Raw genomic sequence first — 16,445 nt, 5'->3', positions numbered from 1 at the left:
CGCTATCACTAAAGTGGGAAATCACAATTTGATCATGAAATGCTATGATGTTGCTTTAAAGTTTTAGTTTTATTAGCAGTTGCTACGTTGAAGGAGTGAAAACGCATTAGCAAAGCTCCAAATGCATATTTACTGATTTATTACTTGTAACGCATAATTTTACAATGTTTACTGCTTATTTCTTGCAAAGCATTGAACTTCGCATTTTGTTGTGTAGCATTTTGAATTTAACTTTTACAGATGTGTAAAATAATTTTATTTATTTTCCCTATTATTTTCCGTTTTACTTTTAATCAGCATACTACCCTGGCATCATAAAAAAGCATTGTACACTCTGAGAATAATTTATTGTGCGTATCAGTATTTTGTATTGCATAAAATTTTACATAATTCTCAACTTCAGAATGTTTTTTAGATAGAAATTTGGCCTAATTGCTTTTGAAATGCATTTTACAATGCTATTTGTTGTGCATTAGCGTGAATTAGAGCGTGAGCGTTATGTTGAATTTGTTTTTAAAACATTTTCTCACAGCTTAAAGTGTTATAAAAACAATTAACAAAAAGTGTTTTCAGTTGCAATTTACTTTTAATTGTCAATTGTAATTTTGTAGCAAGGAAAAAGTTCGTGATGCATTTTTGCAAAATAAATTATTTGAGTAAAAAGCGCCCAACTTCAGAGTTGTCTACAGTAATTTAAGGGGGTATTTGCTCAAATAACTGAAAGATTAAGTTATGATTGTCAGTATTAAATATACTTCAAATCAATAATAATGCTATAATACTCAGTGCAATGAATTACTTTGATTAATAAATGCATTTTATTGAGCTTGTTTTAGCATAGTATAGATTGTAAGCATGCAACTGGGGAATGCAAATGTAAAAATGGAGCTACTTATGTAATGTTTTGTAATTTGTTGTTTTCACAGAAGAAAAAGATGTACAAAATGATATTACTTAGCTGTCAGTTAAAAAGGATGTTTGGAATCTGGTCAGTTATTTGTTATGATATTGTATGAACAGGTCAAATTTCTCTTCTTTGACAAGATGTCGTAATCAGCTGTGACGATCTAGCTTCCAAAAAATTGTGATTAAGAAAAAGCTGGTATGAGAAAATGCATGGGCGGTGATTGGCTGTCAAGATTAGTCTACAGCGTTGGCCATCGTCCAGTCTAGTAGGTTTGCGGTGGCCGTGGGATCAGCGTCAGCAGTCAGTAGTCAGTAGCGGCTTATCACTGACCTGAATCTTGGATTCCAACGGTCGCCCGCCGTGACGCAACTGGTCCTCTATCTACGTAACGCTGGCGGCACTTTGACACCGGTGGATCGCTGACCAATCGATTAGGATAATTAGTTTTTGTTGGCTCTTGTTGTCGTTTTTCCCACATCCCAAACTGACTCTACAAACTGACCTTTGCCTATTGACACCGGCCGTTGGTGAATGTTACTCATAGACTACTGCTAGACCCCTAACGGCGCCAAAGAAGCGCCGGTCCTACAGACGCCATGCTTAATCCGCTAATTGTTCTTCTCTTTGAAGCTCTAATATCATGCCGACGCTTCGCCGCAGCATCACAATTTTAACACTACTATATCAAATGAATGACAGGCTGTAAATCAACTTCACGCCTGTAAAGACCCACCAGCCAACTAAAGGGCAAAGGGTATCTAAGGCTTCAAATAATTAGCATAATTCTTGTATTAATTAACAATATACAACTGAACTATTTATACTAATTTAATAATAAACGGCAATACTATTGAACTTAAGAACGTAATATCCTTGCTTAAAGTCATTACCATTGAGAGTTTAATTTTAATTTTAAAACTGTCTGAATTTGTGAACTTTTGCTACTTATTAATGCTTTGCTTTCCAAGCTATTTAGCTTGCTCACCGCTGACAAAATCAATAAAGTGAATACTACGAAAGATTGAACTGCTTCTTCAAATGGTCGTATTATTTTTTTTCTTATTTCATCATAGACAGAACATTCGTTTCAGAGAACAAAGTTTATATTGTATTTTAATTAAGCAAGCTGGTTAAATTTAATTTTTTCTTAAACATATTTTTATTATTTCAATAGGCTGCAGGAACTATTGATATACCTGTAGTTGCAACACGGAAAACTATACAACAAATGAAATTATATTTTCTGAATTTTTTTCTTTAAAAAAGAAATACTGTGTAATTTATTCAAAGATACAAGTAGGTTAATTGCGATAAACCTTTAGAAGAAAGTTAAATGTTTGAAAAGAGGATGATCATGTGAAATATATCTGAATCGAAGTTAAACACTGGCTGTTGTATTAAAGTAAAACCATGTATGCCTATCTTTTGATCACTCAAATAGAATAAAATAAACAACGGTTGTAACTGGCAAGCAAGAAACATGAAGTTTGCTATCGTTAATCAATTTAAAATGAATCTGAAGCGTTGATAAAGAATCAATGTTAAAGATTAATTTAATTTGCTCTCTTTTATTAAAGATTAAGTATTCAAAGAAAGGTATTTAATATTTTTTGTGATATATTTTATCTAGGTGGTGTTTTTTATATTTCAAAACAAAATTAACATTTTTAGGTATAAAATTTTTGCATATGCATATAACACTTTTGTTTTATTCTCATTATCACTGGTTGGAAAAATTATTACTTTATTAACGCATTTTTATTACGTGCTATGTGATATTATGAGAAATTAAAAGCGTAACTGATACTTTTACTATTAGAAATAACCTGCGTGCATTCATATTGTGCATGCAAATTAATATAATTAATTATATTGATGCAAAAAAATTTTTACTGTCCCATACAATCTGCACGCTTGATTTAGAAACCATTCTTGATAATAATATAACATTTTTAAATGGTTCAAAATAAAAAATTTTCAGTTTAGGTAATTCAATTTTAAAGTATAAATAATAATAAAAGTTTAAAAAGCAGTTTATTAAAAAAATTGTTCATGAAAAATTTGATCATCTATATTTCATATTGCTCTGCATTATATGAAAACTAAATTAATGCTATGGTTGCTTTGAAAATGAGATAATCAGTACATTGCTTCTATTTTTGTCATAATACTCTGGATAAGTTATCACGATTTTTACATATAAAACGTAGATGATGCCAGAAATGTTTTTTTTATTAAACAAAATAAAATGATGTTAAATACACATTTGTATTATCAAAAAAAATAAATATCAAAGAAGCATTCCTTTAAGTAGACTTTATAGTGCTATTTAATTACTTGGAAAATATGATTAAAATGCTATTGAGCTTGATATTATAATTTTGATTGAGCAACAGTCGAATTTACAACTTGAATTTGTGAATAAGAAGCTCATGAAGTTGAACGTACTTACTTATATAAATTTTCCAACAGCGGTTTATGCGACATGAATTTCATGCTTTCCTCTTTATATTATTACATGTATAACATGATTATGTGAAAGAGGAGAAATTATTTCCATCATGCATCAGATGCTGATTGAAAGGCAATCAACGTGAAATATCACGGTCATTAGTTAAGCATGTTCATTGCACGGTATACTTGATAAAATAAAATGCAAGCAAACTGTATGCAGCACTCGTGAATTGATGTTGCTGAATTATAATGCTTGAAGAACGCTGTTTTACAACTTGACGAGAACATTTAATAATAAGAAAATTCACAGTTTATTCTCATACTTGCAAACAATGAAACACAAACTGACCAGTTGAACAAAAATGTAAATATGAGCTTTATTTTAAACTGCACTGGTTATCACATTTATATGAAGCTCTTATATAGAGCAGTTCCAGCTTAACTTCAGCAATCGATTCCGCCATTGGACTTAATCCTACGTATCAGTTCGTTGAAACGAAAAATTTTGACAAATGCTTTCATAACATTTCGATTAGAATAGCTCCATTTAGCGGAAACGTTTGTTCCGCTAGCGTACAGTAAGCAGTGACGATTGGTGATTGGTTGACTGAGGGATGCATCAACGGACGCTGCGCGGCGATTGGCCACCGGACCATAGAGCATGAGTGACCAGTCCGGTTGGACGATCCAGCTCGCTGACACTTCACTAGATCAGTTGGATCGTTCGCGTTCAGATATTGAATCATTCGGTAGAGTGGGTTTCAAAGCTCGCTTGCACTTGGCTGACGTGGAGACAAATATCTTCTGGTTGGTGAATTTTAAATCAAGTGTAAGGAATTGCGGTTTCCAGTTTATTAGTTGTGAAGACGATCACTCGGGCCGAAGCATCAGCAGTCGTTGCTTATATTAGGCGCAGAGTTGACAAGGGCAACTAAGCAATCATTCAGCCATGCGCTTGTTAGCTCAGTTAACTGAGAGGTCTAGTTGCACATTGTAGTCCAGGTTTTAGTCTGCTTCAGCTCAGTATGGTCGTCTTCTTTAAAATCATGGCTAAACTCCAACAACACAACAATACTGCATTTTTCAGCTGCTCCAACAACGTCCAACTAATCAACTCTGTGAAAAGTCCATATCACAGTTGGTTCAAGTCAGGAAGGTCATTTGACGATCAAATCATTCGTCAGCATCAAAAGACATGCCACACAAAGGTAAGCTTTTGTTTTCTTTAACGAGTTTGTTTTGCCATTGGCGTTTTGAGTTTTTATCTACTGACCCCCAAAAATGCCAAAGACAAACGTGTCAATTCGAGGACTGGCCGTGATAATTGTCATAAAATGTCGCCACTTAAATACGACATTTAGATGTCATCATCTATCAGATGTAGGACTTATTTAACAAACTTCTACAGTTTGCTGTTTACTTGTTTTCTTTTTGCTATTTTTTCTATTCTGTGGTGCTATTGTCCAGTCAAACTGGAGAGAGATTCATTTTCATGTCCTGAGAATGAACCAGCTGGGTCATTGGTATTCTCACCTGCGGCCTCTGTGTGAAAAGCAGAGTCGACCTCGATTGCGTTAATTTGTGGTCAGTTTTCAAAAAGCTGACCAACTGTCCATTATCTAGTCATTTCTTTTATCTTTAACCGGCATGTGAGAATATGCCTTGTGAAAGTCAAATGAACAACTAATTTGTGACCATCTTTTCTTACAAGTATTTCACATCTAATAATTAGCTGTTCATGTCCAATTATTAGGTATTTCAAGATTGAAAATGAAAAATTAGGTTCCATGAAGTCTACTGACATTTCACACACAGTGACAACATTTTTACTGACTGTTTAGTTTTTTCCATTACTTTTTTGAGCTCATTGTTCCAATTCAGCTTGATTAGAACACCCACATCCCATTAATAAGAGAAGCATGTGGTTGGTGTCAATTTTAATTAGAAATTTAAAAACGACAAAACTGTCCGACTTTAACACTATTGTTTCCAACAAACTGTTATCATAGGAGCATTGCAAACATTTTCAAGGACGTTGCACCAGCGTTACTTATTTTACTGCATTTTCTTTTTCAAAAATATTTTAAAATGATTCAATCTGTTGTTTTTGTATAAAAATATTTAAACATATCATATTTGTCTACATTAAGACAACTTTATAATATTATTTTGTTATTATACAAATAATGCTTCATTATTTTTATATTATCATTTTAAATAATTTAATTGTTAATGGTCATTAGATTATATGATAAAGATATTGTCAAATTTTGAAGTTTCATACTCGAGTGAAAGTTTTAAATATGGAATTTGTGTACGTTCTTTGTGTATTTATTTCTATATTATGTAGATTTTGAAATTAATTTTATGATCAATAAATCTTGCAGTTTTCAAATTTTTGAAATAGATTATCTTTTAAATAATAATTAAAATTATAGGCTAGTAGTTTTTGTAGGGTTAGTTTGATTTTATTCTTTATATGAAAAAGACTTCGCATGAGTGTGATAATGAACGTCCAGCTATAAAAATGTTCAACTATAAAAGTACCGTGTAGCTGGGAGTAGATTAGTACATGTAATAGTACAGGAAGCAGTTGTACAAGAAAAGCTTTGCCGGTTCACTGAGTTGAAGCTAGTTAGTGTTTTATGGAGGCAGATGGTACTCGCCAGACACACGGCTTGCCTTCACGCTTGTGTGACATTGAAAGCCAGCGGAACTGAAAATATCCAATCGTTTCCAGTAGAAGGAGTCGGCGTGGAAAAAAAACAAAAGATCTGGCGGCAGGCTCTGTTCTCGGCAAGGATCCGTCACAAATGTGGTTGACTCAGAGGACGAAGCCGACTACATTCTCAGCACTGGCCAACTGTCTAATACTATTATGATGGCCGACCGACCAAGCAAAATGCCGTCTAGGAGGAAGCGGATTAAACGCGTCGATGAGAAACGACAAAAAAGGCTTCTCTGACCTACATCGTACTAGCTTCGGCGTACGATCTGAGCAAAAAGCGGTCAGGTTAGTCAGTGCAACTAGCCACCACCCGCTGGCGCCTAAACACTATCCGTAACCAAGCCAAACTGAATGGCTTTTGTTCTATAATTGGGACCGAGTAAATAAAATCATCACGCTTAAGCAGTGAGGCGAACATAGCAAGCCGTGATTGGGCAACTGACGGAACTTAGAATGCTCGTTAGAACTCGCCGACCCTAAATAATTGGCCTTGTCTAGTTCGAATTATTTTCTATCCGCGTCTAGGATTCGACAATGGATAAAAACCAAACCGACTGCCTCTTTTAAGGCGAATCCAAAGTCAAGGGTCAGATCACTTTACCGACCCTGCATGGCCCATATGTTCAATAACCACTATGCCAATCATTCAGTTTTATGACAAACTGCTACTTTTCAAGAATCCTCCAGCAGGCAAAGTGCCAAAATGATAAATTGATAGACAGTTGCTATGCTGTCAAGCACAACAAAAGCGAGTGAAATGTTTCATGCATTTTAATGACTGCCAATCTGTCCTTTTCACACCTTTTTATGAGCTTAATTTCTAGATCAAAAAGTGACTACTGAAAATTAGATTTTACAAAAGGCTCATAAAAAACTCATCTGTAAAAATTATGAAAATTAAGCAAGTAAAAAGTGATGTTTTCAAAAAGTTGAATACTATTTGAAAAATCGTAAAATCCTTTAGTAATTATATTACAGACGAAGATAAAATTGCCTTCATTACGTACTAAATTATTTGTGTTTCTGTTACTGAGCACATCTAAACTTGTTAGATTTTTTTAATTTCCACCATGTAGTTTATTAGCTTATTTATACATTAAAAAAGCTGACACAGACAGATATTATTTTATTTTAAACTTCATGATTTATAATTCATCATTTTATGATCATATTTGTAAATATATGATACTGAGATTAAGAAAATGCCCTTTGAGTTTGAAATATTACATAATTTTCAGGTTTTTAAATAAATTGCAGCTGTTTGTTTTATTTAAAGACCATAACAATGCAAATTTATGAGAATTATGTAAAAAGGATCTGTTGTTTCATGAATTCATGATTTATTCATGATTTCACTTTTTATTTCTTTATTTCAGAACAATTGCTGATAGTTCTTATGAAGATATTATGAAGGTTTAAGCCAATATGCCTTAATACCCTTAAAATGATTTTTTTAACATCATCAAATATTTGTGAAACCATAAAATTAAAAATTTGAAATTTGCTATTCATTTAAACATATTATAACATACATTTAAAATAAGTATTGATGAATTTTACTAAAACAATATTAATTAATATACTCCGTAACTATTATATTATATTATATATTATTATTTATATATTATTATATATTAATATTTTATTCAAAAATTCAGCTCAAATTTTTCATTTTAGGACACACAGGAGTTAATCAGTTGGGTGGAGTGTTTGTCAATGGAAGACCATTGCCTGACTCAACTCGACAAAAGATTATCGAACTTGCTCATCAAGGCGCACGTCCATGTGATATCTCACGAATTTTACAAGTATCCAACGGATGTGTAAGCAAAATCCTATGCCGTTATTATGAGACTGGCTCAATACGCCCTCGAGCAATTGGCGGTAGTAAGCCCCGTGTGGCCACTAACAAAGTGGTCGACAAGATTGCTGACTATAAGCGTGAATGTCCATCAATTTTTGCATGGGAAATTCGTGACCGTCTGTTGCAAGAAAATGTCTGCAATCAAGACAACATTCCAAGTGTAAGTTGGTCATGGTCTACCGTATACGAATATGTTCATTTAGCAAGTGGTACAGTATGATGATTTTAAGTGGAGTCTACCGGGTGGCAGATCATGCACGCGTGATTTCAGCAGTAATTTTCACTCGACACGGCAAACTTCAATGTTGTCCAGTTAACGGGAAGGGTTTAAATTGCATTGACACTAGCTCATAGTGATCCATTGGGCATAAGTAATAGTCTACTCGTTTTTGCAGGCTAATTACGAACGAGTCAATAGTTGTTAATAATACCGTAATCATTGACCAATTCGGTTATAGTCGTAGCTGATCGATCAGTATACTTCATAACACTAAATTTGCTAGCTAGTTTATTCTCTTTTGCAGTATTTTCTTCTACTCTTTTAGATAACAGAATGAAACTCAGCATTCTAGAATGATATTAAAAACATAACTAAGAAATTAGAGAAGTTTCAGAATTAAGAACAGACTGTGATGAATATTTTATAAAATTATAATGCTAAAGGCATCACTAAATTGCTTGTGATAGAAAATTTATTTATTTACACTGACAGTAAATAATTTTCTTAATGTCTAGAAAAATTAGAACTTTTGCGTTAGAAAAAGTTACTTGTAATTTTACATTTAGAATGCCATGGATAATAAAAATGGTAAATCCTTTTTAAGCAGTAAAATACTTAAAACATATATTAACTTGGAAAACATACTATTATAATTTTTTGTTATAAAAAATAAATAAGTGACAAAGATTTAAATACGTAAAGATTAAAATTTACGAGAATATTATGCATTTAATAAAATTTAAGCATTAGCTTCTCAAAACACAACTGTTTTTTAATAATATATTAAGGTTAAATGTTAGTAGTGAAATAAAAGTGCGAACTTTAGAAAATTTTATTTGTAAATATATACAAATAATTTATGATAAATACGGTATGTGCAAAGAAGTTAACTACTTCCCCATCCTCCTTCTAGATTGAATGATTGATATATTTTTATTTAATCAAAAATGATTGTTTGGTTTGTGTTTCAACATCGCATCTCATAATAATATGATCGAATTGTTTATGATAAGGTTGTATTGTCAATTTAATGTAAATGTAAAATTTTAACTAATACTCATTTTTGATTGGCATAGAAACCATGAAGCTGAAAATGGTAATTAAAGCCGCATTTTCTAAAAATGCTTGAATGAAACAATTTTAATTTTCTTTATTTGCAAAAAATTTTCAGAATTCAAAAATCTATTTTTCCAAAAATTGGTACAATACAAACATTTAACTGGATTCAGCATTGTAATTCAGCTTAATATTGCTTAAATTCGATATTTCATAAGTGAGTAATATGCAAAAATAATTTTAAAAATCAAATTAGACATGTTGATGAATGCTATTTCTATCAGTTTTTAACTTGCAAATCAGCTTAAACTGTATACGGTATTTTTATAAGAGAAGCAGTAATGTTTGGCTAACTCGTTTTTACAACGAAAACTGCAGTGCACTGGAGGGATAAGACTCAATGAAAATGCATCATAATTTGTCTCTTGTGCATCGAAAACATATCAATTTTGAAAAAATCAATAATTACATTTGATTCTAAAATTTTAATCAGCCATATTATTAACATACTGAATCTTAAAATTAATATTTGGAGAAATGTACATTTAATTCTAAATAAAATAGCTTTTATTCCAAATGCTTCTTTTATAATTTACAATGCATGTGTTTAATTTCATACATGAAAAATAGTGTTTGTAAGTATTAAACAATAGCATAAGTACATTTTATATTCAGGTATCATCTATAAATCGGGTACTTCGAAATTTGGCCGCTCAAAAAGAGCAACAGGCAGCTCAACAAGAAATTTATGACAAACTTCGCATGTCATGGAACGGAGGTCATTCATGGCTTTATTCACCAGCAGCTGCAGCCGCTATTCCCCAACCAAATGCCCACGTTACATCCATGAATCCTTCTGCGCCAAATTTTTTTACAAATTTTGCAGTCACTCCTTCAGTTGAATCAAAAAAAGGTATGATTAAAACATTGAATTTTAATTGCATTTGAACAGCACAAAATAATCAAAAGATAATAATAGTTTAAAATAATATCTTTATTAAGTGAAACTTTTTACAATAATCATTAAATTAAAGTTACATGATGTATGCCCAATATTTTTTTATTTTAAAGTCAAGTTTTTTAATATTTTTCAACCTCATTCATTATGTTAAGCTGCACGTGACGGAGTTTCCAGTTTTCAGACCACCATGTGCATTCATTTTCTTGTCGTTTTAACACGGTATGACAAAAAATTTAACATATCAAAAACGACATTATTTATACCATGTGCAGTTTCCGTTTATAAAATGCTGCCATGGAGTGCTCATTTTAGACAAGAGTATTTCTGTTGTCACGCCCTATATTCAACTGATGCACAGTGGAAAAGAAATTTTTTAAATTAGCAAATAAACTTTTGAACAAGAAAAATTACCAAATGTGAAAAATGATATCATTTCATCACACATTAATGTGATAAAATGGCTAGAGGGGCGGATGAATGGAGACTGTGATAAGCTGGGGATAATTTATATTATTCAGATGGGATGATGCTGTCATGCGACGACAGCGGTAATGTGACGATTCATCCTGCTTGATTTGAACAACCAGTCTGATGACAGCTATCTGGGGGACTTTCTTTGCAGTCAAAAAAATTGCAGAACTGTATCCATAAGAAATAGAATAACATACATATAGATATAAACAAGATGGAAGTTAATATGAGAGATTTTATAAGTTTGTAATGCTTACTGCAGCAACGCCAATGTTTAAACAAAGAAAGCAGATTTATTCGTTGATGCCACCCAATTTCAATAACAGCAGTTTGTTGCCATCCAAGTTTTATTAACTGCCTGAATGACCTATCATGTCATTGCAATCATCATTCATACGTACACGACTGCTCGTCACCACAGAACAACGTTGACATCGCCATATTGCGTCGGACGACGGTGTTATTTTCTCTGCAACTGCATTGTTTGGACGGGCCATTTTTCAGGCAACTGTCTTTGCTGTCGTTTCAATCAAATTTATCCAACTTTTTCAACTTTTTCCTCTACAGCTGCACACTTTCAAGCCGGGCCTGCTGGTCAGTAGACTGACTGTCTCCCCTACGTCGGAAAATTATCTCTTGTCTTCTCTTTGTCATCACATCATGTCAAGTATGTTGAACAATATGCATAATGATGGATGTGCATTTTGATTGGCCATTTTGTACGTGGCCATGGGCAGAGCAGCTTGCACTGGCGATCAGTACAACGTCGCTCTTGTCCGCTCCGCCTGAATTATGCAATATACCTATAGAATGTGCAACTCTGTCAATCCACTTTGTACTTTATTATTTATTGCATTTTTTTATTGAAAAATTTATTGTTACCCAAAACATTTGCAGAAAGCAAGCAGAATAGAATGCATAGAATGTAGAATTTATTGCAACTTTATTTTGTTGCAATTTTATATAAAAAATAACTATATTATTTTTCTTTGTTGTATAGAGGAAGAAGCAAAGCAATTGGATTCATCTGGAGATGATGCTGCTTCAGCAAGACTGAGACTCAAGCGTAAACTGCAACGCAACCGAACCTCTTTTACGCAAGAGCAAATTGATTCTTTAGAACGAGGTAAAGAACTCATATTTTAATATATTGTTTTGCATAAGATGTTGATAAGATGGAAGTGATGTTGCCGTTGATTTTGTTTTTCTTCTTTTTTTATTCTCTATTAATTTTCGCCTTTAGAATTCGAACGCACCCATTACCCAGACGTGTTTGCACGAGAACGTCTTGCGGGCCGCATCAATTTGCCAGAAGCAAGAATACAGGTGAATGATTTTTTACCATTTTGTCAAGTTTTCCACTTGATGTTGCTGGTCAGGCCAGCCTTTTGCCCATCACCTTGACGATATGTCAATATGTTCAATGAAATACGATCATTCACCGTATGCTCTATATATTAAGGTCTGGTTTTCAAACCGACGAGCCAAATGGCGCCGTGAGGAGAAGCTGAGAAATCAGAAGCGAGTTTTTGATTGTGGAAACACGACGACAACAAATCCAAGTCACCAAAACACAGGGATATCATCAGTAAGCACAGCACAAGCGTCTGCTGCCGCTGCCGCTGCAGCAGCTGCTGCTGCTGCCGTCACGGCGCCAGTGTCAGTACCGAGAAATTTTCCCAGTGCATTCCCACAACCTACTGTATCAATGTATCCGGGTCTGTCACAGCCAACAATCAGTGATACTTATGGGTAATTTAAAAGCAACTAGCTTTTCCATTTTTTCAATTTTTATTATTGTATAACTTTATTCATATTATTCTTGTTACTTCAGACTGAGCGGCGTGGCAAATTTCAGTATGACTCCGAGCTTAGCCGGTAACAGTGCCGATGTGAGCAGCTATTCCTGCATGCTTCCTGGTGCTCCACCCTCAAGAGTTTATGATCCGCTTCACGCGTATCGCTCTTTTGGAGCTGCATCACAAAATACTGGCCATCAAATGTCATCCGGGCCTGTTAACACCGCAGGAAATGTTTCAGCTGGTAAGTTTATTGATCAAAGATCCTTTTCAGTGCTCAATCTAAATCTCATATTCCATATTTCTGTTTCTTTTATTTAATATTTATTATACATGTAGACATGCACCAATATATGCATTGCATAAAGTTAGATTTCGCACATGCCTCCTTAAAAAGGCAAAGATTTCATAAGGAAATGACATCTGAAAGCATTATTGTTTGACATTTATTTTTATTTGATCACCTGTAATTCTGAAAAGCCATTTGAAGTGTAAAACATACATTAGGGGAGTTTTTTATCAAAAATTTTACTAATCATTAAATGACAAGCAATACATCAATCATATGATCATCAGTTGCACTGCTTTTCTTAAGATGCAAATTTAATAATGGAATTCTTTATTATTATTTTTTATTTTTATTAATTTATATCGAACTATTTTTATTCATAAATAACCAACTAAATATTTATTTATTTAGGTTTGATCTCTGCTGGAGTATCAGTTCCCCTACAAGTGCCAGGTCAAGTACTGACAGACATGTCCGGCTGTACTGTGACGCAATATTGGCCTGCTAGATTGCAGTGAATTTTTGTCAAACCTGTACAAGCTACATCTTCAAAACTTGTCATTAATGCAGTGCGTGTTAGACGTGCAAATATGATTGATTGTGAAAGTGTAGGAAAATAGTTTAACGTATCAGCGTTTAACGTACTAAACAAATTTAATACTAAATAAAACAGTTGCAATAGCTTGTAGCTTGAACCTTGTTCACAACGACTGCTATTATAAGGAAAAATGTTTTCAGTCAAAAAATGAATTTTATTCATAAGTCTACATTTCATTATTAGATTAATAATTTTTTGACTAAAATTAGAAAATACTTAATTCAAATATTTTAAAATATTACTTAAATTATAAAAAAAGCATAAAGAATAAGCTGAAAGAAAAAGTGTCGTTTCATTAAAAGCAGATATAAATTAGAACAGAAATTAATTGCAAACAAATATAATGAACCATTTTTGATTTGTGTGAAATGCATTGAAATGCCCGTTATCAAAAGTTCTACACATGCAAAGATTATCTCAGTAAATCTTTTATTTTATTTTTCTGAATATGATGTATATATTATTGTAATAGAAAAACTAAAATTATGATATTTCATGTTTTGTGGGCATTTACGCATTTAAAACCAAGATAAATTCTATGCCTTGTTTGCGTACACAATAAATTCTATCTGCAATATTTAAAAATGCTTTAAGTTACATAATAGAAAAGAACAGAATAATACGTTATGAATAATAAGTGCTTTCTACATTTCCAGAATAATTGTAATTCATGCTATATAAATATAGAAAAAAGAATGTTTCTGAAGTAGTACAAAGTGAAACTTGTTTTCTTTAGATGGAATATTTATATTATGTAAACTTTAAAAACATAAAACTCATAGTGACATTTAAGTCAGAAATTATTCATAATGAAACAGAGTGCTTCAATTTTATGCAAAAATAAGAAACAGAAAAAATATGGCAAATGGAAGCAACTGCACCATAAAAAATTATAAAGCTTTGAAAAAGCAGTTACATTTCATTTTATTCACATTATTTGAGAAATTAATATTTCAAATTTATGTTAAATTTGCTTAAAATGCAATTACGTTACAATCGTTGCAATTAAATACATTATCATTCAAAAATACATTAAAATTAGAGATTGTATGAGTTACACACATAATAAATGCTAAAATGTCAACTATAATTAAATACATTTTTTTGAAATAGCAGACAAACATAATCTTTGCGCAAATACTATAATAAATGAATAAAATAGAATTCTTATAAGAAAGTGAGTTTATCTTCTTATGTAAAAATTTAAAATAATAAGAAATAAAAAAAAATTTTCCGTATCTTTAATTAATGTGTTAAACTTTGCTGCATTACAGTTAATTATAATAGTGGTAACCAAGAATTTACGTTTTTGCGTAATTGACGATTGAATGGTCACTGAATGATCTAATTTCTCTCTGCTTGATTGGTCAAATTTTAGTTAAATGATTTGATGTCAAGTGTGCTGCTCTTTGTTTATTTTATCATTAGTTCATTATACTGTAATAGTTATTGCAAAGTTTTCCAAAGTTCCAGTATTGCTTGTCATTCTTCAAGAACGCTTATGATTTTAAAACAATGATTTTGACCTGCTTCATGCTTAGTTTTAATTTTTATTTCTATTTAGGATTGAATTAATGACTAACTTTAAAATTATTTATGATTATTTAAGGATACCTGTTTATCAATTATATATTCATATGTTATACAGTTGCAATAAGGATGCTGATTAGCGACAACCATAACAAAGATTAGAGGACTAATGTCCCCAAAGCAATGACATCTACACTGATGGTATACATGAAAACACTTGCTAATGTTTTCCAAATGAAATTTTTAGGTGATTTTTTTATCACTTAGAAACTGTTCTTAACTACATAGAAGATTCTCATCGCTTTAATAATTTAAAATTTCTGAGAGTTTGCAAAAGTTTGATTTTCAGGAATGTGCTTCAGCAGGAGGTTCAGCAGCAGCTATAGTGTTTATCATTTTTTAAGTGTTAAGTAGATGTGACACTGAAATCTAACCGTTAGTCTTGCTACCCAGCACGACATGATATAAAAAGCCTACCAAACTGTACACTGATCTCTGGCTACACTCAGAAAATCATATTTTATGAGTTAAAATAAAGCAAGTATAACTTTATATTTTACACAATGTATAACATTTTGTAGTAAACAGGAGTCATCTATGAGAGTATCTGAGTTAAGAGCATTCTACAAAAATTTCATCCTGATGATGTTAGAATTCTCAATTATTAATGCTACAGAATTACTGAAGGCTGGCATGTAGATAGAGTTGTTAGCACCAACGTTCAGAAGTCATGATGAACAGGCCCGTCACTTATAGATTCCATAAACCATAAATCTTTCTGTTATATAATGACTTCTACTATCACTTAATTATTAGACTTCTCAATACTTGCACTATAATGTTCAGTTCAGAATCTGATGTTATTCATGTTTTATGGTTCTAAATTTTATAAAGTTGTTCTTTCTCATAGTTATGCTTACCATTTTATTCTAAATTTATCCATTATGCTTACTATAAACTAACTGATCAAAAATATAAAGCATTTTTATCAATCTGTATTAAACTCAACAAATCTTTTCATAATTTCTGTAGAAGCATTTGTCTGTTATATGTTTAATATACAGTCGGCCCTCAACATTCACGGATTTCAAAATCACCAAAAACATAGATCTGATTTTTATATCCTAGTGTGTATGTATGCTGTGGATCTGCAGATTCGAAGGTTGTCTTTGCTCATGAGGTTCCACATCATAGCAGTAGTGATGACGACAACCAAACTGAAATGCTAAATAATCGCTACTAATGCTAAAATAAAAAAGATAAAAACATTAGGATGAACGGAAAGGAGGCGCTGTGAACAGGAGGTTGGTTTCCGGCAGCATCGGTCCTGGATTCCAGACGCTTGGCCAAGACTGCTCAACTGGACCTGGACCGTACATGTCTGGAAGTGCAGAATGTTCGCTTTCATGCTAGCACAGTCCAACACAGCGTAAAAATAACGCAAAATTGAGTAAATACGTACTGCATGAAGCTACTACAGTCGCAATATTTTTTAAAATAGATGCGCCGGACAGTCCATCCACTTCTGGCAAGTTTGCATGCAAGAACACACCAATGATTTTGACGCT

General features: G+C 32.5%; 2 protein-coding genes across 2 annotated transcripts; both read left to right on the top strand.

The window, feature by feature from the left end:
- The first annotated feature begins 4,022 nt into the window (after positions 1–4,022).
- Positions 4,023–4,911, top strand: Tsp_01074 (DNA topoisomerase 2-alpha). Its single transcript, XM_003376816.1, has 3 exons — positions 4,023–4,168; positions 4,449–4,569; positions 4,723–4,911. Exons 1-3 carry the CDS (start codon positions 4,023–4,025, stop codon positions 4,909–4,911), a joined length of 456 nt encoding a protein of 151 aa, XP_003376864.1.
- A 1,386-nt stretch (positions 4,912–6,297) lies between these two features.
- On the top strand, positions 6,298–13,267 carry Tsp_01075 (paired box protein Pax-6). The gene is made up of 8 exons (XM_003376815.1): positions 6,298–6,374; positions 7,466–7,502; positions 7,748–8,113; positions 9,905–10,142; positions 11,905–11,987; positions 12,124–12,266; positions 12,496–12,704; positions 13,161–13,267. Exons 1-8 carry the CDS (start codon positions 6,298–6,300, stop codon positions 13,265–13,267), a joined length of 1,260 nt encoding a protein of 419 aa, XP_003376863.1.
- The last annotated feature ends 3,178 nt before the right edge of the window (positions 13,268–16,445 follow it).

Source organism: Trichinella spiralis, assembly GCF_000181795.1.
Source record: "Trichinella spiralis strain ISS 195 chromosome Unknown Scfld4, whole genome shotgun sequence".
Lineage (NCBI taxonomy): Eukaryota > Metazoa > Nematoda > Enoplea > Trichinellida > Trichinellidae > Trichinella > Trichinella spiralis.
Note: the sequence above shows the minus strand (reverse complement) of the source record. Positions and strands in the feature narration are given on the sequence as shown.